Source organism: Oncorhynchus mykiss, chromosome 2 (genome assembly GCF_013265735.2).
Source record: "Oncorhynchus mykiss isolate Arlee chromosome 2, USDA_OmykA_1.1, whole genome shotgun sequence".
NCBI lineage: Eukaryota > Metazoa > Chordata > Actinopteri > Salmoniformes > Salmonidae > Oncorhynchus > Oncorhynchus mykiss.
In genome coordinates, this window is record NC_048566.1 from 75,210,284 (window position 1) to 75,232,960 (window position 22,677).

At 42.5% G+C, this 22,677-nt stretch overlaps 1 protein-coding gene across 7 annotated transcripts in view; it reads left to right on the plus strand.

Moving 5' to 3' along the window:
* Nucleotides 1–22,677, plus strand: part of LOC110501950 (voltage-dependent calcium channel subunit alpha-2/delta-1) — a 114,838-nt gene that overhangs the window by 68,282 nt on the left and 23,879 nt on the right. For 3 of the 7 annotated variants that reach the window (XM_036955531.1, XM_036955521.1, XM_036955523.1), the window contains exons 11-24: nt 3,888–4,046; nt 4,413–4,517; nt 5,091–5,169; nt 5,310–5,359; nt 5,640–5,729; nt 5,846–5,920; nt 6,074–6,154; nt 9,172–9,246; nt 13,457–13,528; nt 13,979–14,050; nt 14,206–14,267; nt 14,628–14,704; nt 15,239–15,247; nt 16,047–16,055. In XM_036955531.1, the coding sequence (XP_036811426.1) occupies nt 3,888–4,046; nt 4,413–4,517; nt 5,091–5,169; nt 5,310–5,359; nt 5,640–5,729; nt 5,846–5,920; nt 6,074–6,154; nt 9,172–9,246; nt 13,457–13,528; nt 13,979–14,050; nt 14,206–14,267; nt 14,628–14,704; nt 15,239–15,247; nt 16,047–16,055 (1,015 nt within the window). The remainder of the gene's footprint in view (nt 1–3,887; nt 4,047–4,412; nt 4,518–5,090; nt 5,170–5,309; nt 5,360–5,639; nt 5,730–5,845; nt 5,921–6,073; nt 6,155–9,171; nt 9,247–13,456; nt 13,529–13,978; nt 14,051–14,205; nt 14,268–14,627; nt 14,705–15,238; nt 15,248–16,046; nt 16,056–22,677) is intronic. The other 4 variants (XM_036955525.1, XM_036955534.1, XM_036955529.1 and 1 more) reach the window with 2 other exon arrangements.

Here is a 22,677-nt window from a genome sequence, read left to right on the forward strand (position 1 = left end):
TGAAATACTTATCCATCACTCTCTTTCCTCTCTCTCTTTATCTCTCAAAGATGAACTTTGATTACAATCAACTAGAACCAACTAGAGAACAATAGAATCCTGGTTGAACCCAATGGTTGACAACAACACTAATACGTTACTGCACCATGTCTACAGTAAGGCATTCTACAGTTGTGTTTACATACACACTGAGAAACCAGTTGCGGTCTCCAACACTGTGGTGATGTATGGCTGGAGTATTGTTGATTTGGATCCCAATTAGCTTTTTCAGAAGCATCAGCTATTCTTCCTGGGGTCCACAAAAAACACACAACATGACAAGTAACAAGGCACTGATAGACAAGAACAGTCACACTCATTTGTTATACTAAGATTTACAAACAATACAACAACAAAAATAATGTGTGTGTTTCTGTGTGGGTCCCCTCACAGTCCCAGCGTTCAATGATATGTTTTCATTATCTGTTATTGGATTACTTTAAATCAACTGGTCAGATGGTGTCCTCCTAGTACCACATCATGAGCGCATGCTCACACACACACACACACACACACACACACACACACACACACACACACACACACACACACACACACACACAATCCTCCTGTCCTGTGGGTATTATAACCTGACACTAATTCATTCATCTCTAATATTACCAATGAATCCTTGTTCATTAACAGCAGCCTAGGGACTAAACTGACATTTGGACACACACACATCCCTAACGTTATTGGGTTGTCAGACTAATACAGATATCTTTGTCTTAGTGTGTGTGTTCAGCTCTTTTCTCTTGCCAGTTCAGTGTTGTTAGCTAGCCAGTTGCAGCTAGGCAGTCCTGTGGCCTAAGTGAACAGGGAGGCTGTACTGGGATTAGGGACTAGAGATTAGCTCTCTGCTCAGTGTAATCTGTAATCCAACCCGAACCCATCTCTCTCTCTCACACATACAGTCTCTATGGTCTCTTCACCTGGGTTCCCATCTATCATCACTCTCCTGATCTACACACACACACACACACACACACACACACACACACACACACACACACACACACACACACACACACACACACACACACACTCACTGGGACTCAGCTAATAAGATCACAAGGGGAACAAGGGAATTACATACAAAAACACTAAAAACACATTCATAATGGACATACAATATTATACAGTGTATATATACTGTATACTGAACAAAAATATAAACTCAACATGTAAAGTGTTGGTCGCATGTTTCATGAGCTGAAATAAAAGATCCCAGAAATGTTCCATATGCACAAAAAGCTTATTTCTCTCAAATGTTGTGCAAAAATGTATTACATCCCTGTTAGTGAGCATTTCTCCTTTGCCAAGATAATCCATCCACCTGACACGTGTGGCATATCAAGAAGGTGATTAAACAGCATGATCATTACACAGGTGCACCTTGTGCTAGGGACATTAAAAGGCCACAAATGTGCAGTTTTGTCACACAACACAATTCCACAGATGTCTCAAGTTTTGAAGGACGTGCAATTGGCACGTGGTCAGAGGTTTGAATTTTCACTTCTCTACCATAAGCCGCCTCCAATGTCGTTTTAGAGAATTTGGCAGTACGTCCAACCGGCCTCACAACCGCAGACCACGTGTACCCATGCCAGCCCAGGACCTCCACATCCCGCTTCTTCACCTGCGGGATCGTCAAAGACCAGCCACCCAGACAGCTGATGAAACTATGGGTTTGCACAACCAAAGAATTTCTGCACAAACTGTCAGAAACCATCTAAGGGAAGCTCATCTCCGTGCTTGTCGTCCTCACCAGAGTTTTGACCTGACTGCAGTTTCGGAGTCATCACCGACTTTAATGGGCAAATGCTCACCTTCGATGGCCACTGGCACAGTGGAGAAGTGTGCTCTTCACGTATAAATCCCCGTTTCAACTGTACCAGACAAATGTCAGACAGCGTGTATGGCTTCATGTGGGCGAGCGGTTTGCTGATGTCAACGTTGTGAACAGAGTGGCAGTGGTGTTATGGTATGGGTAGGCATAAGCTACGGACAACGAACACAATTGCATTTTAACGATGGCAATTTGAATGCACCTCATGTTTCAGCATGATAATGCATGGCCCCGTGTTGCAGGATACTGACTGGTTTTCTGACCCACACCCGTACTTTTTTTTTTAAGTATCTGTGACCAACAGATGCATATCTGTATTCCCAGTCATGTGAAATCCAAGGGTCTAATGAAGTCATTTAAATTGACTGATTTCCTTACATGAACTTATATAAAAATATTGTTTCATGTTGTGTTTATATTTTTGGTCTGTGGAAATATAGGAAAGGGGGTGGAGATGTGGGGGGAGAGTCTGGTTGAGAGAATGTCAAGAGTGTGCAAAGCTGTCAAGGCAAATGGTTGCTACTTTGAAGAATCTCAAATATAAAATATATTTTGTTAGTTTTGTTTAACACGTTTTTGGTTACTACATGATTCCATATGTGTTATTTCATAGTTTTGATGTCTTCACTATTATTTTACAATGTAGAAAATAGTAAAAATAAAGAAAAAACATTAAATGACTTTTGACTGGTACTGTATATGTATGTTTTTGTCATTTAGCAGACGCTCTCTGGAGTACCAGATGGGCGTGTTTGCACTTTTGGGACTATTCCATTGGTTCCATTCTGCCACGCAAGCTCAATTGAGCGCAGCTAAAGTCTTGGATATACTACCCAAGGAAATTCTCACATTTACATGAATACTCAGCATGCCCACTAAATTGTCTCATGCACTGGATAAGGCTATGAAGTATCTCCTAGCATGAATTAATTAGACATATATGGAGGAGAAATTCTTTCTCTTTTACACACCTCCTCTCTCTCATCCTCTCCCTTCCTACTTTCTACCTCTTACTTCCTCTTTCTCTTCCTCCCACCCTTCTTCTCTCCTTTTAATAGATTAGGTGATTAAAGAGCACATTGTAGTGTGTGTGGGTGTGTGTGTGTGTGCGTGTGTGTGTGTGTGTGTGTGTTTCCATGCTGTCTCCTAAGCTCAGTCTGCATATCAGGCAAGCGAAGCCTTGAAATTGCCTTCCAGTCTAAGTGGTGTCTCTGTCACTCAGTTAGAAACATCAAAGTTGTCACACGAATGCAGATACATGCGCACACACACACACACACACAAACACACATGCATGCACATACCCAGTCAGATTCTGCTAGTCTCCATGGATGCATGTATCTGCTGTCCCCATTTGCTGATTAACAGGCACATTGATTGGTTCAGATCGATGGGTTGCAGCATTGTTGAGAAAGACAATACAGCCAACAGTTGTACCATGGCTATTCTCTCTGCATTGTATTATTACTGGGATCAAAACAGTGATAGTGTGTGTCAGTAAGTATGTCTTATATCTGTAGCCTCCCCCATTCTAACAGGTACCAATACAATACCTCTACTCATGTCTCAGAGCACTCAATCTGGAGCATCTGTTGTTTTGGCTGCCAAGGTGTGTGTGTGTGTGTGTGTGTGTGTGTGTGTGTGTGTGTGTGTGTGTGTGTTGTGTGTGTGTTGTGTGTGTGTGTGTGTGTGTGTGTGTGTGTGTGTGTGTGTGTGTGTGTGTGTGTGTTATTTCCACTCTAATGAGAGTGTGCTAGTAGAGGGAGTCTTGTTTCCATGGTACCAGATCATGAAGTTGAGAGGATGCAGAGTAATTCGCAACACTTGATGAATGTGTCTGTTTACCACTGCATGATAGTAGTCATGGCCAGGTGTGTGTGTGTGTGTGTGTGTGTGTGTGTGTGTGTGTGTGTGTGTGTGTGTGCGTGCGTGCGTGCGTGCGTGCGTGTGCATGCGTGCGTGCGTAAATGTCTAACCTCTATCTGTCTCCCTCTACCAGTTCAACACCAGGGTGAATAACACGGCGTGCTTTGACCACCTGGTCCAGGCCAATGTGAGGAATAAGAAGATCCTGAAGGATGCTGTTCAGAACATCTCTGCTAAAGGCATCACCAACTACACCAAGGGATTTGAGTTTGCCTTCGAACAGCTCTATGCAGTAAGAGCCCTCTGTTTAGAAGTATAACACAGTTGTTACATTTAGGTATAATGACAACCCTCCAGCAGATGTACATTGAAGTTTCAGAAACATACTTCATGTAAAATGTACAAAGTGTCACCTGTGAGCTCTGCTTTTTCTCTTATGATAGATTATGATGAGACACTGCCCTCTGCTGGTTATAGCGGGTATGTCTCTACTTTCTAGCCCAGTGACCAACAAGCTCCTGGGTGTGTAGGATTTTACTCCAGTCTTTTACTACCCTGATTTTAGTCATCAGCTACTCAGTAGTACCTTCCTAAGCACAATCAGGTGTGTTAGGATTGGCAACCCATATTCTCTATATGGCGTGGTTTCTCTTTGCAGACTAACATCACTAGAGCCAACTGTAACAAGATCATCATGCTGTTCACTGATGGAGGAGAGGAGAGAGCGTCGGCCATACTGCAGAAATACAACGCTGACAAGAAGGTACAGTTTCAACACACACTACAATGTATAATCCACCTAGTCGGCGACCGATAGTAGTAAATATGGAAAGCAGGTCTGAATGATGAAGGGAAACAGTGATGGCTTGTTTGGATGTTGAGAAAGTATTCTGTGTGCTGATCCTATGGTTTATACAGGTGGAGGCCAGATAATCACTACACTAACCCACACACACACTCACTCACTCACTGACACACACACACTCACACACACGCACGCACACAGATCAGTCTCAGTTACTGTCAGTCATCCTCTCTAGCAGATATGAAGTGTGTGATGATATCTCTGCCAAAGCTGCTCTTTCTGCTCAGCACATGAAAGGAGACTGTGAGGATGGATGGTAGAGAGAACATGGTAACACCATCCTCAGCCCTTCACAAACCAATCCCTGTGTACACTGTAACAGTAGTCCTTCCCACTAGTTCGAGTTGATATTCTATGGCTCATAATAACCTCTCAGACACAGTACCTAACTATAGTTTTTAACTTCTATCACACACCTTACAGTTCAATGTGGATGTGTCTTTAACAGATACACACGGCTCTGTGTTCTAGGTGCGTATCTTCACCTTCTCAGTGGGTCAACACAACTATGATAAAGGTCCAGTCCAGTGGATGGCCTGCGCTAATAAAGGTAGGATACCATGTTGTTGTTGTTTGTTTGTGCTAAACATTAAGCACTGGTAGTACTGTGTATCATTTGAGTTTCCATGTTGGGTCTGCTTATGTAGATAGCTAATGTCCTGATCTTAGTCCTTTGTCTATTTCTCCCAGGATACTTCTATGAGATTCCCTCTATTGGAGCCATACGCATCAACACTCAGGTGATAATAAGCATTCTGCATGAACTTGTGTTTGTGTGTGTGTTTCATTTATTCCGATGTGTATCTGGTTGACTTTGTCTTAAACGTGTGTATTTGGCAGCAGGTAGCATAGGAGTTAAGAGTGTTGGGCCAGTAACCGGAAGCTGACTAGGTGAAAAATCTGTCGATGTGCCCTTGAGCAAGGCATTTAACCCTATTTGCCCGTGTAAGTCACTCTGGATAAGAGTGTGTGCTAAATTACTAAATTGTATTCAAAAGAGAGTGTATTTGTGTGTTGTAGGAGTACCTGGATGTCCTGGGCAGACCCATGGTTCTAGCTGACCAGCTGGCCAAGCAGGTCCAGTGGACTAATGTCTACCTTGACGCTCTGGTATCACATCACTTCTATCCCACAATGCACCTCACCAAAATCTACCTCCACGCTGGAGGTTTCTGAAACCCAATAATGATGACTTACATTTAGCTTTCTTTGTATGTGTGTGTTAGGAGCTAGGTCTGGTCATCACAGGAACCCTACCTGTCTTCAACAAGACCAAGTATAAAGATGAATCGGGTTTAGAGGTAATCCGCACACGCAAGCAGGCACACACACACCAATTCTTTCTTAAAATAATCCCATCCCAGCATTAGACACCAATAGCCTCTAAGTCAACATGACTCTTACTATTCAATTTTAAATGAAAATGTTGAACTCCCTGGATCTTTCCCTCTCAGATTCAGAACCAGTTGATCCTAGGGGTGATGGGGATTGACGTGTCACTAGATGACATCAAGAAGCTCACACCGCGCTACACTGTGAGTGACACACACACTAACACACCAGAACACTCCTTATTCTCCTAGTTCCGTCTCAATGTTAAGGCCTTTTCTCACCAAATGTTGATTTTTTTGTCCAAATTCTGAAAAAATACAGATTCGGTTTTAGACAAACTAAAACCATTCACAACAAGTCTGATGAGCTTTTCCCTCCACACAGGCTTAGCCCATTTTAGGAAACTTTCTCAATAGACATAGAGAATTAGCAAACTTATACGCGCACACACACACACCTAAAAGGACCCATCAATCAAAGCCACCTGAAGCGTATCTCACTCAGACACATAAGCAAATCACATTTCTTCTTTCCCAAAAAATGTATAAAAAAACTTGCCTTAGCTTCAAATCCTTTCTGTCGGATACCAAAAACTAGCCTGTCTATAGCCTAATGATCAGCCATTGATGAATTTTAATGAAGCAGTGGAAGGTTATGTATTTTAATTTGAGTGCTTTATCTAAATAGGCGGAGAGTTTTTTGTCTCTTCCTTTTAGTGGCCGCCTAGAGCAATTCACGCATCTCTGCTGGCAACTCCACTGGCCCATCTCTTCCCCCTCATAGCTCTCAAACGGGCAGCAATATAGTTTGAAACTTATTTTGAGCATTTTTTAATAAAACTAATAAGCCTAGGCCTATTAGAGGAGAGAAGCATAGATCGATCCTCTTCGTTGCTGAATGGCTATAAAATAGGCTACATCAGCGTTTCCCAAACTAGGGCTCACCTAATTTGAAAAAGGGGTTTTGAGAGAAACGTTGAAATAAAAAAATACAAATAGTTACATCGGTAACCTCGGTGGCCCTAGATGGAGTTGTAATGACCAGGTTTCTGTTTTCTACCTACTAATGTGTCTCTTTCTATTGAACCGTTTCAGCTACAAAATATTATGACCCTGTCGCTGAAAGATAAGACTCTGAGACACGTATGGTTTCTGTTTCCTTCTACAAGCTGCGCAGGACTCGTTAGAACATAGTGGACCAGGCACAAAATCAGGCTGGGCGAAGAAGAACATCGTCACTAGCTAGGGTCCAACTGGTGACCAATTTTCATACAAATATTGTAAAATCTGCATAAGGAATGCCACTTCCCAGCAGTGGTGTTTCCACCAAACGGTCTTGTTGCATATTAAAACCAGTGTGTGATGATGTGGTGCACACAACATGTACTTTTTCACATATGTTTTCATGCACCAAATAAAAATCTAAAGTTCAATGTGTTTCCATCGCATTTTCAGCTCTACTGAGCATCAAGATCACTGTGCACTTTCACCACCCTGTGAAGTTCATCGTAACTTATTTTATCTGTAGCCTAATAAACTGCATGGTTTCCATAGTCGTGGTGGGAGGACCACACACCATCATCGCGTGACAGTTTACTTCCATATGATGGTTATATTTATATTTGCACATAAAGGTGTTTCCACCGCCATTTCTGGCATAATGAATTATACTGACACAAAATGACGATCTGTCGGCGTTTAGAAAATTGTGCTGAAACTTGTGTTGTATTTGGTCGCGTAAAAATGTGGATGGAAACGTGGTTAATGATGATGTTCTTTTCTACACAGAAGTTCATACAAAAGTATTGTCTGATGACCTTGAACTTTCTAATACCTTTCTTCTGTAGTTTAGTCACTTTAAACCATACTTCCTTCAGATTGTAGTGTCAAAAGTACTGTACTGTCAGACTGATTTGTAATAGACTTTCATAGCCTCAATTTAAAAAAGTAAACATTGGCCGTTGATTATATCCGTTTTGGGGTTGCAAAAACATTTTCATATCAAAATGGGGTCGTGGGCCAAAAAAGTTTGGGAACCCCTGCGGTACATCATTGGCAATGAACATGGGAGATTTCAACGGCGAGAGTGACGTGTATAGGTCTGGTGTGATGGGATCACATTGATTAAATGAACATGGGAGATTTCAACTGCGAGAGTGACGTGTATAGGTCTGGTGTGATGGGATCACAATGATTAAATGAACATGGGAGATTTCAACGGCGAGAGTGACGTGTATAGGTCTGGTGTGATGGGATCACATTGATTAAATGAACATGGGACATTTCAACGGCGAGAGTGACGTGTATAGGTCTGGTGTGATGGGATCACAATGATTAAATGAACATGGGACATTTCAACGGCGAGAGTGACGTGTATAGGTCTGGTGTGATGGGATCACAATGATTAAATGAACATGGGACATTTCAACGGCGAGAGTGACGTGTATAGGTCTGGTGTGATGGGATCACAATGATTAAATGAACATGGGACATTTCAACGGCGAGAGTGACGTGTATAGGTCTGGTGTGATGGGATCACAATGATTAAATGAACATGGGAGATTTCAACGGCGAGAGTGACGTGTATAGGTCTGGTGTGATGGGATCACAATGATTAAATGAACATGGGACATTTCAACGGCGAGAGTGACGTGTATAGGTCTGGTGTGATGGGATCACAATGATTAAATGAACATGGGACATTTCAACGGCGAGAGTGACGTGTATAGGTCTGGTGTGATGGGATCACATTGATTAAATGAATATGGTGCTGCACTGATGCGTTGCAAACTGAAAAAAACAGGCAGAGAGCAATTGATTAATTAATTAATTCACACTGTGAACCCACAGACCTGTCAGAGGCAGCTTCCCAGATAACAATTTATATTGGTCTACAGCTTATTTTCGCATGCGAGAAGACAAACAAATGTAACCTGTTCCGAATAAATCATTTACGGATTGTGGCCTTATTTCACAATTGGTGTCAACGGCGTCATAAACAAGACGTGCTCGTAAAAAAAATGTTGGTCCAAATTATTCGCCTGAAAATAACAGACTTACTCTGACAGCCCTGCCCTCAATCATATGAACTCAATCATGTTTATGATCGAAACTCTAATAACCCAGAACAGGGATGTAGTGAGTACACATTCATGTTCCCTGTAGTATACAAAATATGTTCAACTGTCTCCACCAACCCTCTCTGTTCCTCCACTCCTCAGATTGGACCTAATGGCTATTATTTTGCCATCGACCCCAATGGATATGTACTGCTACACCCCAACCTCCAACCTAAGGTATATACTATCCCTACCTCTTCTATTCTGTTACCACATGTCTTACAATCCCAACTCATTCTGAGGTGCTACTATGCTTGCTATTCATGTTCATATGAACCCACACATGATCGTAGCAGTATGTCTAACCACAGGCCACCATAATGCTCCTGAGCCAACACAACCCACTGCTCCTACCTACAGTACCTCTTCTATTCCTCCCCTCTTTCCTCTCCTCCTCTGCCGACCTCCTCCTCAACACCCCCCTGGCCAGGACTTGACAGGCTGCAGAGGGCCATGTGTTGCCCAGGCCCGCAGGCTCTCTGTTGGGGCTTGTTGTGTTCAACAAGGCCTGGGACACATGTTAACATCTCATCCAACCACATCCTCAAAACACTAATCAACATGGACACACACTCATGGATCCAATCTATTCATACACACGCATGCACTGGCACGTAACCCTAAGCAATGCACAGCATACACAGAGTGTTCATGTGTGTGTGTAAAGGCGTGCAGCCTCTTTCAAGGGGAACTGTTTCAATGTGACTGGAGGTCTTGTACAGCGTTGTATAGGTTTCCTAAGGAGGGACCGTGTGTGAGTGTGTCAGTCAGGGTTTGAAACAGTCTGTTACAGAGAGGGGATCAGAGATGAATGCCATCAGAAGGCCTTGTTCTGACTAATGTGATTTTAACCATGCTGAAATATGCTACAGACACCACCCTTTGTTGAAGGTTGCAACGGTCAGGGTTTGAGTCCCGCCTGGCCACATACTGTATGTGTTAACGTGTATTCTATTGAGATAATAGTGCCTGGCCAATGAATTCATATTATCAAATGGAGATGTTGTCTCCCACTGAAAAGCTCCCTGCATCTCTCTCATTATGTATCTGTTAGAAAAGGATCCGTAACCACAAGACAAGACTCAATAAGCCGTATGCCATCACGCTCCATGAGGTGAGAGAGAGTAGGATAGATAGATAGTAGATGTCCTTTAGTAGAACATATTATAGATGTAGTCTAGTAACCCTTGGGGCTGGTCTTTAACTGTTAGATCATTGATTGGAGTGTGTGTGTCCAGTAAACTCTGCTAAAGTGATGGTACACTACAATATGACTCCTTGGATCAACCGAAGAAAATTACTTGACTGGTTACAAGTAAATGAGTTATGTTTTCTCATTTAAAAAATACTACATTTGTTGAAACCAAATATATGATTCAATGTCAACTGTTTTATTTGATTTTTATCAATCCTATATTTTAAGTTGCAACCTATTTATTTCAGCACTCAACTTACTTTCCCCCTTTGGTTAAACCCAATAAATAACAAATACAAACTAATATTTCATGTAAATACATCCCATGTTTTCATCTTGTTCCAAGTTCACTTTTTAATATGGAATTACCTATGGGTTATACCCAATTAAATAAATTATGTATATATCAAGAAATTGTGTTGATTCAATAACATGAAGTTATGTTTCTGAACATATTCTTTACACAAGACTTTCATATTAAGTAGCAACAATATCGTAACCAAGCATTGGATACCTTAACTTATAACACTTGTCAGGCTCTTTAGTATCGCATGCACTTATGCAAGTATCATTACAGACACTGGCAAGTTTAATTTTGAATAAGGAATACAACAGACCACAATAATGACATTCACTTTCACAGGATGGCAAAAATAACAACCTGGAAGCCACATCCCAATAAGCCACGCCTCCAAATCCCCCCCCCCCCTCCCCCCACACACACACACACATGCGCACACACTGCTATTTGATTTCAGATCAATTGATTAGAAAAGGTTGAACGAACCAAAGCGTAATTTTCAATCTTTCCAATCAGTGTTTAATAAGTTTTATTTTAATATTTATAAAATTCACATTGTTATGTCTGGTAACACATTTTAGTTTTCCTTGAATCCAACCCCATTCCATGCACTAAATGGATGTGGGTGGAGCAATGTCTACTTACGTTTGCAAATTACAAGCACTCACAAAAGCTCTGACGAAGGCCTTGAAGCCGATACGTAAAGCTTAATAATAAATAGTGATACTATCCAGAGCCGTGTGCGGGTTTCTCTTTTCCTTCATGAATTCTATTGTTACAATGCGCCTGCAACAAAGATGGCTCAGATGTGAGAGAGCCTCTTGAATTTTGAATCATTCCAATCAGTAAACGCACTTCAGATGAACATTAGCGTGGTCAGTGTAATAGTGACTAGTTGTTATTAGTCAAGTAGACGGTCACATAATTAGCTAAATGTTTCCCACTGTTTACTCTTTCACATGTTCTGTTAAACTGTTTCTTTCCTCTAAGCCATCTGTCATGTTGTCATTATGTTGTGTCATTGTCTAGAAGTTTGGGTGTATGCACCTGCGTGTGAGAGAGGGAGATGGAGAGAAGGGTAGGTCCTAGAGGGAGGGAGGGAGGGAGAAGGGTAGGTCCTAGAGGGAGGGAGGGAGGGAGGGAGACTGAACTAACACATGATGACATGAACAGGTTACAGCAGGCCCCTTCCTAGTACTGCTATGGGTTTGTCTTTCTCACTGGGACTTGATGGATCAATTCATGAAACTGTATGAGTCCATCTGTGCACTATTGTCATGAATTCCTATTTATATTCAAATCATACACTTGCTTTGTAAATCATGTCCATAATCCCTCTGGTACATCACTGTAAAGCATTCCAGTGAAAGGGCATGGTCAATCTTACTGTGTATGATCTGTTTGCATGTGCATGTGTGATCAGAGAAACAGAGGGGTGTGTGAATATGGAGGGTGATCTTGGACTCTTTCAACACATTCTCTCTTTTCTCTCTTGTTCTTGTGTTTCAGTCTGTGTGTGATTTGTGGTTGAATAGAAAACCCATTTCATATTCATCACACAAATCCCTCGCTACATTTGGAGTTGGATTTTGATCTCTCTCCCCCACCCACTCACTTTGGGACTCTTTCTTTCTTTCTTTCTTTCTTTCTTTCTTTCTTTCTTTCTTTCTTTCTTTCTTTCTTTCTTTCTTTCTTTCTCTGTATATCATAGTTTCATCCTCTCTCCTTAATTTGACTCTTTATTTAATGTGCTTATATGTTCTGTATCATCTTATGGCCTCTAACTATATAACTTTTTTTTTCATGCTGAGATCCTCTTCATCATCCTCCTTTTTCTCCACTGTTCCGTCTTTCTTTTCTCTCTTCATCCAATGTAAGGATAATTTAATCATCATCATTACAGTGTGTTTATGTAGCTTTTGCAGAAACGAAATCTATATGAACCTTCTAAAACGTGTATACAGTCTAAAGGTAGAGCAGCGTTGCTAGGAGACAGAGTATCAGGTTCCATCCATTTACTGGTGCTTTAACAAAGTAGTTCTGGATTACTGCTGCTACTTTATAACATTAGAAAGTCCCTGATACGCACTGAGGGTTTAACTACTGACATTAACACAGTCTACAGTTAGTCTGTATCAAACACACACACACACACACACACACACACACACACACACTGACTCAGGCAGGCACCCACTCAACACACACACGGACTCAACCATCACGCATGCATGCAACACACACGCACACACACACACACACACACAAGCTGGAGTATTCCGGGTCAGTTGGTTCTCAGCTGTATAAACTAGGCTCTTTGTCTGAATGTACAGTATATACTGTAGAACACAATAACAGGATAGGGTAAGGAGCAGAGTTTTACTCTATGGCCTGAAGCCATGCTAAGAACCCCTGACTGAAACATTACACAGTCTACTGGGTTTCCCAACTGGCGGCGCTGATTTTATTTGGCCTCCCAAGTTTTCTGAGCAAGTTTTTAGTTTTTACATTTTCATTGTTGGATATTAAAGACTGTAAATACACCAGGAAATGAGCTCCAAGTTTCCATGTATTCCCATGCAAAATAGAGAGACTTGATCGTATACAAATGTAAGCAATGTCTGAAATGTATATGTTTTAGTCAAATATATCTGTTTGGGCTTCTACTGGTCTTCTGCGTTTCATTACAACTCACTGTAGCAACTCAACATGCTTCAGTGGGACCGATATCAAACAAGTCATGCTATTGAATATACAAGAATGAGAGAGTGTGTGTGTGTGTGTGTGTGTGTGTGTGTGTGTGTGTGTGTGTGTGTGTGTGTGTGTGTGTGTGTGTGTGCGTGTGTTTCATGGTAACTCATCCACCAGACTAAACACTCACATCTCCTCAGAATCCTAAATTCCAGGAACCTGTCACTCTGGACTTCCTCGATGCTGAACTGGAGAACGACATCAAAGTCCAGGTAAACACACACACACAGGTGTTAGTTGTGTCCAGTCTCCAGTCAATTGAGTGTGATTCATACAGTGACTGGCTGTAAATGAGAGGACATGTTTACAGAAGCAGTGGATACCCCACTCTGTCTGTCGCTCCCTCTCCTTTCACCCTGCTTCTATCATACACTCCAAGAGGGAGGTTCAGCACATAGATGTGCTACCGATCTCCTTGTTATTCCTCTCTTTCTCTCTCGCTGGTGTACAGATGTGCACTGTATTTTTGAGAGAGAACGGTATTGAGATCAGACCCTGTAACTGTTCACACATTTGACACGGGTACAGTTGAAGAAGATATCTTTTTATATTTATTTTATCTTTCACACACACAAAACCATGCATGCATTATCTCTCTCTCTCTCGCTCTCTCTCTCTCTGTGTGTGTGTGTGTGTGTGTGTGTGTGTGTGTGTGTGTGTAGATCAGGAGAATGATGATAGATGGGAACCCAGGTGAAGAGACCATAGAGACTCTAGTTAAAACTCAGGATGAGGTGAGATCAGCACCAATGTAAGACACATAATAGTACTAATTCTCACTTACACATCTCCTAGTGACATCAGTGCATGACTTAGGTTGAAGTAAGTTACGTGTAGTTTACGATTTAGGACTATGACTGTTTTAACACCTCTGTGTGTTCGCTGACAGAGATACATCGACAGAGGAGTAAGGACGTACACCTGGGCTCAGGTCAATGGAACAGACTACAGGTAGGCAGGAGGACTGAAAGATGTTGACCCAGTCCACAAACAATCTTTAACCCCTTGCCATATCTCCTGGTCTGGCCAGTAGGGGGCACTACAAACGTGTAGTGATCTGAAGGGATTAGATAGGTTGCTGTAACGTGTCTAACATCTCTACTTCATGAATATGATCAGGTCTGGCCAGTAGGGGGCACTCTCTGTCCCTCTCCATCACAGTAAAACCCTTTTTTCAACTACTGAAATGTGTTTAAATGTAGATGTTCAGTGTTCTGTCACCTTGTGGATGGAACATGTTTTTCCAAGCATCAGTGTGTCAACAGAGAAAGGACAGGGTCCTGTATAATGACAAGACCTTTATTTCCGCAGCTTGGCCCTGGTCCTACCTACCTACAGTGAACACTACATACAGGCCAAACTAGGAGACACCATCAGACAGACCATGGGTGAGAGCACACACACCCAGGCATGCAGCCACAAAAGAAACACACCACAGCAACTTTGCTCTCTCAAATCAGTGAGTTTTGCCGAAGTTCGTCCTTTGTAGTATGGCCCCATGGTCCAGTCGGCTGACGTCTCTCTCTCTCTCTCTCTCTCTCTCTCTCTCTCTCTCTCCCTTCACCCTACTCTCCCTCTCCATCACCCTCTCCCAGATCACATACTTCCTATCTCTTCTTCCCTCCCTCCATCAGCTTTGATGCACTCCACCCCGCCCTCCTTGTTCTTTCTCTTTCTCTTTTCCATCTCTTGCTCCCCTGTTCCCTTTCTTTGAATCTGAGGGCAGAGGAGGCATGTTACCTTACACAGCCTGCCTGTCTGCACCTCTTTCTCTAACTACTCATAGAGGCTTTATCACATGGTTCCTGTACTGTACCTCTGATGTACAAGATAAATCCACCTCTACAAATTATCCAACTCTCTTGACTTTAATGTTCCCCTCCTGTCCTCCCTCTATCTGCCCCTTCATGGGATCCGTACAGCTCCATGGGGCAAGTAGTCTATTTCCTGGTGTATAACTCACTGTTCCTTATCTGTCGTCCAGTCTCTGCATGATCATGTATCTGTGTTTGCATGATGAAGTATATTAATTCTACACAGTGAGAGAGCGAAACAAAAGGAGGTGAAACGAGATGGAAGGAAAGAAGGGAAAAGGAATGACAAATCTGTATTGACAGAGAGTAAACGAGAGAACAGCTGAGGTCCATGTGATTCCTACCCTTCCCAGTCCTTACATGAGATGTCCTAAAATCTGCCTGTCATGTTTTACATGCTAGTGAAATTATTTGATTATGCACCAGATAGTCATGAACCTTTTCATACTGAACCATCAGTAAACGGTTCCACAGACTGCTGGCATGACTGTATCAATTTAATAACGTTTTTCTCGTGATGTCTTCTTTTAAGGGATTGATTGATGGACATTGATGTCTTTATGAGTGTAGGAACTCTATTGGAAAGAACATAGTGAAATCCAAAGCCAAAGCCTGTCACATGGAATAATAGGAGAGACAGATACTGTGCTGGAGTAACTGAGGATGTTCTGTGAACGTAATGTACTGTATTGCATGTCTCTGCATGGTAGCACCTCTCTGTTTGGATAGCGTGGTTGTTTTAGATCAGATTTCCCTTCTTTTTAAGACTTCTTATATTGCTGTAATATGAATTTGATAAGACATCCCAATGGTTCTGTTTTCTCTCTCTCTCTCCTTCCTTTCCCTCCCTCCCCTCTCTCTTTCTCTCCCGCTCCCTCTCTCTCTCTCTATCTCTCTCTATCTGGGGTCACTACAGGGCAGAAGGGCAAGTATTCCTCTTCCCCTTGTCTGCTTGTTCCATCACTTCAGTTTCACTCCGCACCTTTTCTCCCTGTCTATCCGGCACCTCATATGTACAGTTGAAGTCGGAAGTTTACATTCACTTAGTTTGTTGTCATTAAAACTTGTTTTTCAACCATTCCACAAATTTCTTGTTAACAAACTATAGTTTTGGCAAGTCGGTTAGGACATCTACTTTGTGCATGAGACAAGTCATTTTTCCAACTAATGTTTAAAAAAGTGTGTGCGATCAAGGATCTGTAACGTTCGTTGTTAGAATGAGACCAAGGTGCAGCGTGGTAGGCATACATTTTCCTTTAATAATAAATGTTCCAACAATAAACAACTCAACGAGTGTAAAGCTAGTAGTGCAAACACATAACACAAAAATACAAGATCCCACAACAGAAAGTGGGAAAAAGGGCTGCCTAAGTATGATCCCCAATCAGAGACAACGATAGACAGCTGCCTCTGATTGGGAACCATACTCGGCCAAAAACAAAGAAATAGACAACATAGAATGGCCACCAGAAATCCCACCCTGACCTAACCAAATAGAGAAATAAAACTGCTCTCTAAGGTCAGGGCGTGACAGGATCCTACAAACCTGACTAGAACACTGCTGTCCATTAACTCACTGACAGATAAGGCCTGTCAGTGACTTAATGGACATCAGTAAGGCCTGACAGTGAGTTAATGGACAGCAGTGTTCTAGATGAGGCCTGACAGTGAGTTAATGGACAGCAGTGTTCTAGATAAGGCCTGTCATTGACTTAATGGACATCAGTGTTCTAGATAAGGCCTGTCAGTGAGTTAATGAACATCAGTGTTCTAGATAAGGCCTGTCAGTGAGTTAATGGACATCAATGTTCTAGATAAGGCCTGACAGTGAGTTAATGGACAGCAGTGTTCTAGATAAGGCCTCTCAGTGAGTTAATGGACATCAGTGTTCTAGATAAGGCCTGTCAGTGAGTTAATGGACATCAGTAAGCCTGACAGTAAGTTAATGGACCACAGTGTCCTAGATAAGGCCTGACAGTGAAATAATGGACATCAGTGTTCTAGATAAGGCCTGTCAGTGAGTTTATAGACATCAGTAAGGCCTGACAGTGAGTTAATGGACATCAGTGTTCGAGATAAGGCCTGACAGTAAGTTAATGGACCGCAGTGTCCTAGATAAGGCCTGACAGTGAGTTAATGGACAGCAGTGTTCTAGATAAGGCCTGACAGTGAGTTCATGGACAGCAGTGTTCTAGATAAGGCCTGACAGTGAGTTAATGGACATCAGTAAGGCCTGACAGTGAGTTAATGGACAGCAGTGTTCTAGATGAGGCCTGACAGTGAGTTAATGGACAGCAGTGTTCTACATAAGGCCTGTCATTGACTTAATGGACATCAGTGTTCTAGATAAGGCCTGTCAGTGAGTTAATGGACATCAATGTTCTAGATAAGGCCTGTCAGTGAGTTAATGAACATCAGTGTTCTAGATAAGGCCTGTCAGTGAGTTAATGGACATCAATGTTCTAGATAAGGCCTGACAGTGAGTTAATGGACAGCAGTGTTCTAGATAAGGCCTCTCAGTGAGTTAATGGACATCAGTGTTCTAGATAAGGCCTGTCAGTGAGTTAATGGACATCAGTAAGCCTGACAGTAAGTTAATGGACCACAGTGTCCTAGATAAGGCCTGACAGTGAAATAATGGACATCAGTGTTCTAGATAAGGCCTGTCAGTGAGTTTATAGACATCAGTAAGGCCTGACAGTGAGTTAATGGACATCAGTGTTCGAGATAAGGCCTGACAGTAAGTTAATGGACCGCAGTGTCCTAGATAAGGCCTGACAGTGAGTTAATGGACAGCAGTGTTCTAGATAAGGCCTATCAGTGAGTTAATGGACAGCAGTGTTCTAGATAAGGCCTGACAGTGAGTTCATGGACAGCAGTGTTCTAGATAAGGCCTGACAGTGAGTTAATGGACAGCAGTGTTCTAGATAAGGCCTGACAGTGAGTTAATGGACAGCAGTGTTCTAGATAAGGCCTGTCGGTGAGTTAATGGACAGCAGTAAGGCCTGTCAGTGAGTTAATGGACAGCAGTGTTTTAGATAAGGCCTGACAGTGAGTTAATGGACAGCAGTGTTCTAGATATGGCCTGACAGTGAGTTAATGGACAGCAGTGTTCTAGATAAGGCCTGACAACGAGTTAATGGACAGCAGTGTTCTAGATGAGGCCTGTCAGTGAGTAAATGGACAGCAGTGTTCTAGATAAGGCCTGTCAGTGACTTAATGGACATCAGTGTTCTAGATAAGGCCTGTCAGTGACTTAATGGACATCAGTAAGGCCTGACAGTGAGTTAATGGACAGCAGTGTTCTAGATAAGGCCTGTCAGTGAGTTAATGGACATCAGTAAGCCTGACAGTAAGTTAATGGACCGCAGTGTCCTAGATAAGGCCTGACAGTGAGTTAATGGACAGCAGTGTTTTAGATAAGGCCTGTCAGTGAGTTAATGGACAGCAGTGTTTTAGATAAGGCCTGTCAGTGAGTTAATGGACATCAGTAAGGCCTATCAGTGAGTTAATGGACAGCAGTGTTCTAGATAAGGCCTGTCATTGACTTAATGGACATCAGTAAGGCCTGTCAGTGAGTAAATGGACAGCAGTGTTCTAGATAAGGCCTGTCAGTGAGTTAATGGACATCATTAAGCCTGACAGTAAGTTAATGGACCGCAGTGTCCTAGATAAGGCCTGACAGTAAGTTAATGGACAGCAGTGTTTTAGATAAGGCCTGTCAGTGAGTTAATGGACAGCGGTGTTTTAGATAAGGCCTGTCAGTGAGTTAATGGACATCAGTAAGGCCTATCAGTGAGTTAATGGACAGTAGTGTTCGAGATAAGGACTGACAGTGAGTTAATGGACATCAGTAAGGCCTGTCAGTGAGTTAATGGACAGCAGTGTTTTAGATACGGCCTGTCAGTGAGTTAATGGACAGCAGTGTTCTAGATAAGGCCTGTCAGTGAGTTAATGGACAGCAGTGTTTTAGATACGGCCTGTCAGTGAGTTAATGGACAGCAGTGTTCTACATAAGGCCTGTCAGTGAGTTAATGGACATCAGTAAGGCCTGTCAGTGAGTTAATGGACAGCAGTGTTCTAGATAAGGTCTGTCAGTGAGTTAATGGACATCAGTGTTCTAGATAAGGCCTGTCAGTGAGTTAATGGACAGCAGTGTTCTAGATAAGGCCTGTCAATGAGTTAATGGACAGCAGTGTTCTAGATAAGGCCTGTCAGTGAGTTAATGGACAGCAGTGTTTTAGATAAGGCCTCTCAGTGAGTTAATGGACAGCAGTGTTCTAGATGAGGCCTGACAGTGAGTTAATGGACAGCAGTGTTCTAGATAAGGCCTGTCATTGACTTAATGGACATCAGTAAGGCCTGACAGTGAGTTAATGGACATCAGTAAGGCCTGACAGTGAGTTAATGGACAGAAGTTTTCTAGATAAGGTCTGTCAGTGATTTAATGGACAGCAGTGTTCTAGATAAGGCCTGACAGTGAAATAATGGACAGCAGTGTTCTAGATAAGGCCTGTCAGTGAGTTAATGGACATCAGTAAGCCTGACAGTAAGTTAATGGACCGCAGTGTCCTAGATAAGGCCTGTCAGTGTGTTAATGGACAGCAGTGTTCTAGATAAGGTCTGTCAGTGAGTTAATGGACAGCAGTGTTCTAGATAATGCCTGTCAATGAGTTAATGGACAGCAGTGTTCTAGATAAGGCCTGTTAGTGAGTTAATGGACAGCAGTGTTTTAGATAAGGCCTCTCAGTGAGTTAATGGACAGCAGTGTTCTAGATGAGGCCTGACAGTGAGTTAATGGACAGCAGTGTGCTAGATAAGGCCTGTCAATGAGTTAATGGACAGCAGTGTTCTAGATAAGGCCTGACAGTGAGTTAATGGACAGCAGTGTTCTAGATAAGGTCTGTCAGTGAGTTAATGGACAGCAGTGTTCTAGATAAGGCCTGTCAATGAGTTAATGGACAGCAGTGTTCTAGATGAGGCCTGACAGTGAGTTAATGGACAGCAGTGTTCTAGATAAGGCCTGTCATTGACTTAATGGACATCAGTAAGGCCTGACAGTGACTTAATGGACATCAGTGTTCTAGATAAGGTCTGTCAGTGAGTTAATGGACATCAGTAAGGCCTGCCAGTGAGTTAATGGACAGCAGTGTTCTAGATAAGGTCTGTTAGTGAGTTAATGGACAGCAGTGTTCTAGATAAGGCCTGTCAGTGAATTAATGGACAGCAGTGTTCTAGATAAGGCCTGTCAATGAGTTAATGGACAGCAGTGTTCTAGATAAGGCCTGTCATTGACTTAATGGACATCAGTAAGGCCTGACAGTGAGTTAATGGACAGCAGTGTTCTAGATAAGGCCTGACAATGAGTTAATGGACAGCAGTGTTCTAGATAAGGCCTGACAGTGAGTTAATGGACAGCAGTGTTCTAGATAAGGCCTGACAGTGAGTTAATGGACAGCAGTGTTCTAGATAAGGCCTGACAGTGAGTTAATGGACAGCAGTGTTCTAGATAAGGCCTGACAGTGAGTTAATGGACAGCAGTGTTCGAGATAAGGCCTGACAGTGAGTTAATGGACATCAGTGTTCTAGATAAGGCCTGTCAATGAGTTAATGTACAGCAGTGTTCTAGATAAGGCCTGTCAGTGAGTTAATGGACAGCAGTGTTTTAGATAAGGCCTGTCAGTGAGGTAATGGACAGCAGTGTTCTAGATACGGCCTGTCAGTGAGTTAATGTACAGCAGTGTTTTAGATAAGGCCTGTCAATGAGTTAATGGACAGCAGTGTTCTAGATAAGGCCTGTCATTGACCTAATGGACATCAGTAAGGCCTGACAGTGAGTTAATGGACATCAGTGTTCTAGATAAGGCCTGTCAATGAGTAAATGGACAGCAGTGTTCTAGATAAGGCCTGTCAGTGACTTAATGGACATCAGTAAGGCCTGACAGTGAGTTAATGGACAGCAGTGTTCTAGATAAGGCCTGTCATTGACTTAATGGACATCAGTAAGGCCTGACAGTGAGTTAATGGACAGCAGTGTTCTAGATAAGGCCTGTCAGTGACTTAATGGAACTCAGTAAGGCCTGACAGTGAGTTAATGGACAGCAGTGTTCTAGATAAGGCCTGTCAGTGAGTTAATGGACAGCAGTGTTTTAGATAAGGCCTGTCAGTGAGTTAATGGACAGCAGTGTTCTAGATAAGGCCTGACAGTGAGTTAATGGACAGCAGTGTTCTAGATGAGGCCTGTCAGTGAGTTAATGGACAGCAGTGTTTTAAATAAGGCCTGACAGTGAGTTAATGGACAGCAGTGTTCTAGATAAGGCCTGACAGTGAGTTAATGGACAGCAGTGTTCTAGATAAGGCCTGTCAGTGACTTAATGGACATCAGTAAGGCCTGACAGTGAGTTAATGGACAGCAGTGTTCTAGATAAGGCCTGCCAGTGAGTTAATGGACAGCAGTGTTTTAGATAAGGCCTGACATCGAGTTAATGGACAGCAGTGTTCTAGATACGGCCTGTCAGTGAGTTAATGGACAGCAGTGTTTCAGATAAGGCCTGTCATTGACTTAATGGACATCAGTAAGGCCTGACAGTGAGTTAATGGACAGCAGTGTTCTAGATAAGGCCTGTCAGTGAGTTAATGGACATCAGTAAGCCTGACAGTAAGTTAATGGACCACAGTGTCCTAGATAAGGCCTGACAGTGAGTTAATGGACAGCAGTGTTCTAGATAAGGCCTGTCAGTGAGTTAATGGACAGCAGTGTTCTAGAGAAGGCCTGTCAGTGAATTAATGGACAGCAGTGTTCTAGAAAAGGCCTGTCAGTGAGTTAATGGACAGTTCTAGATACGGCCTCTCAGTGAGTTAATGTACAGCAGTGTTCTAGATAAAGCCTGTCAGTGAGTTAATGGACAGCAGTGTTCTAGATAAGGCCTGTCATTGACTTAATGGACATCAGTAAGGCCTGACAGTGAGTTAATGGACAGCAGTGTTCTAGATAAGGCCTGACAGTGAGTTAATGGACAGCAGTGTTCTAGATAAGGTCTGTTAGTGAGTTAATGGACAGCAGTGTTCTAGATAAGGCCTGCCAGTGAGTTAATTGACAGCAGTGTTCTAGATAAGGTCTGTTAGTGAGTTAATGGACAGCAGTGTTCTAGATAAGGCCTGTCAATGAGTTAATGGACATCAGTAAGGCCTGACAGTGAGTTAATGGACAGCAGTGTTCTAGATAAGGCCTGACAGTGAGTTAATGGACAGCAGTGTTCTAGATAAGGCCTGACAGTGAGTTAATGGACAGCAGTGTTCTAGATAAGGTCTGTTAGTGAGTTAATGGACATCAGTAAGGCCTGTCAGTGAGTTAATGGACAGCAGTGTTCTACATAAGGCCTGTCAGTGAGTTAATGGACATCAGTAAGGCCTGTCAGTGAGTTAATGGACAGCAGTGTTTTAGATAAGGCCTCTCAGTGAGTTAATGGACAGCAGTGTTCTAGATGAGGCCTGACAGTGAGTTAATGGACAGAAGTTTTCTAGATAAGGTCTGTCAGTGATTTAAT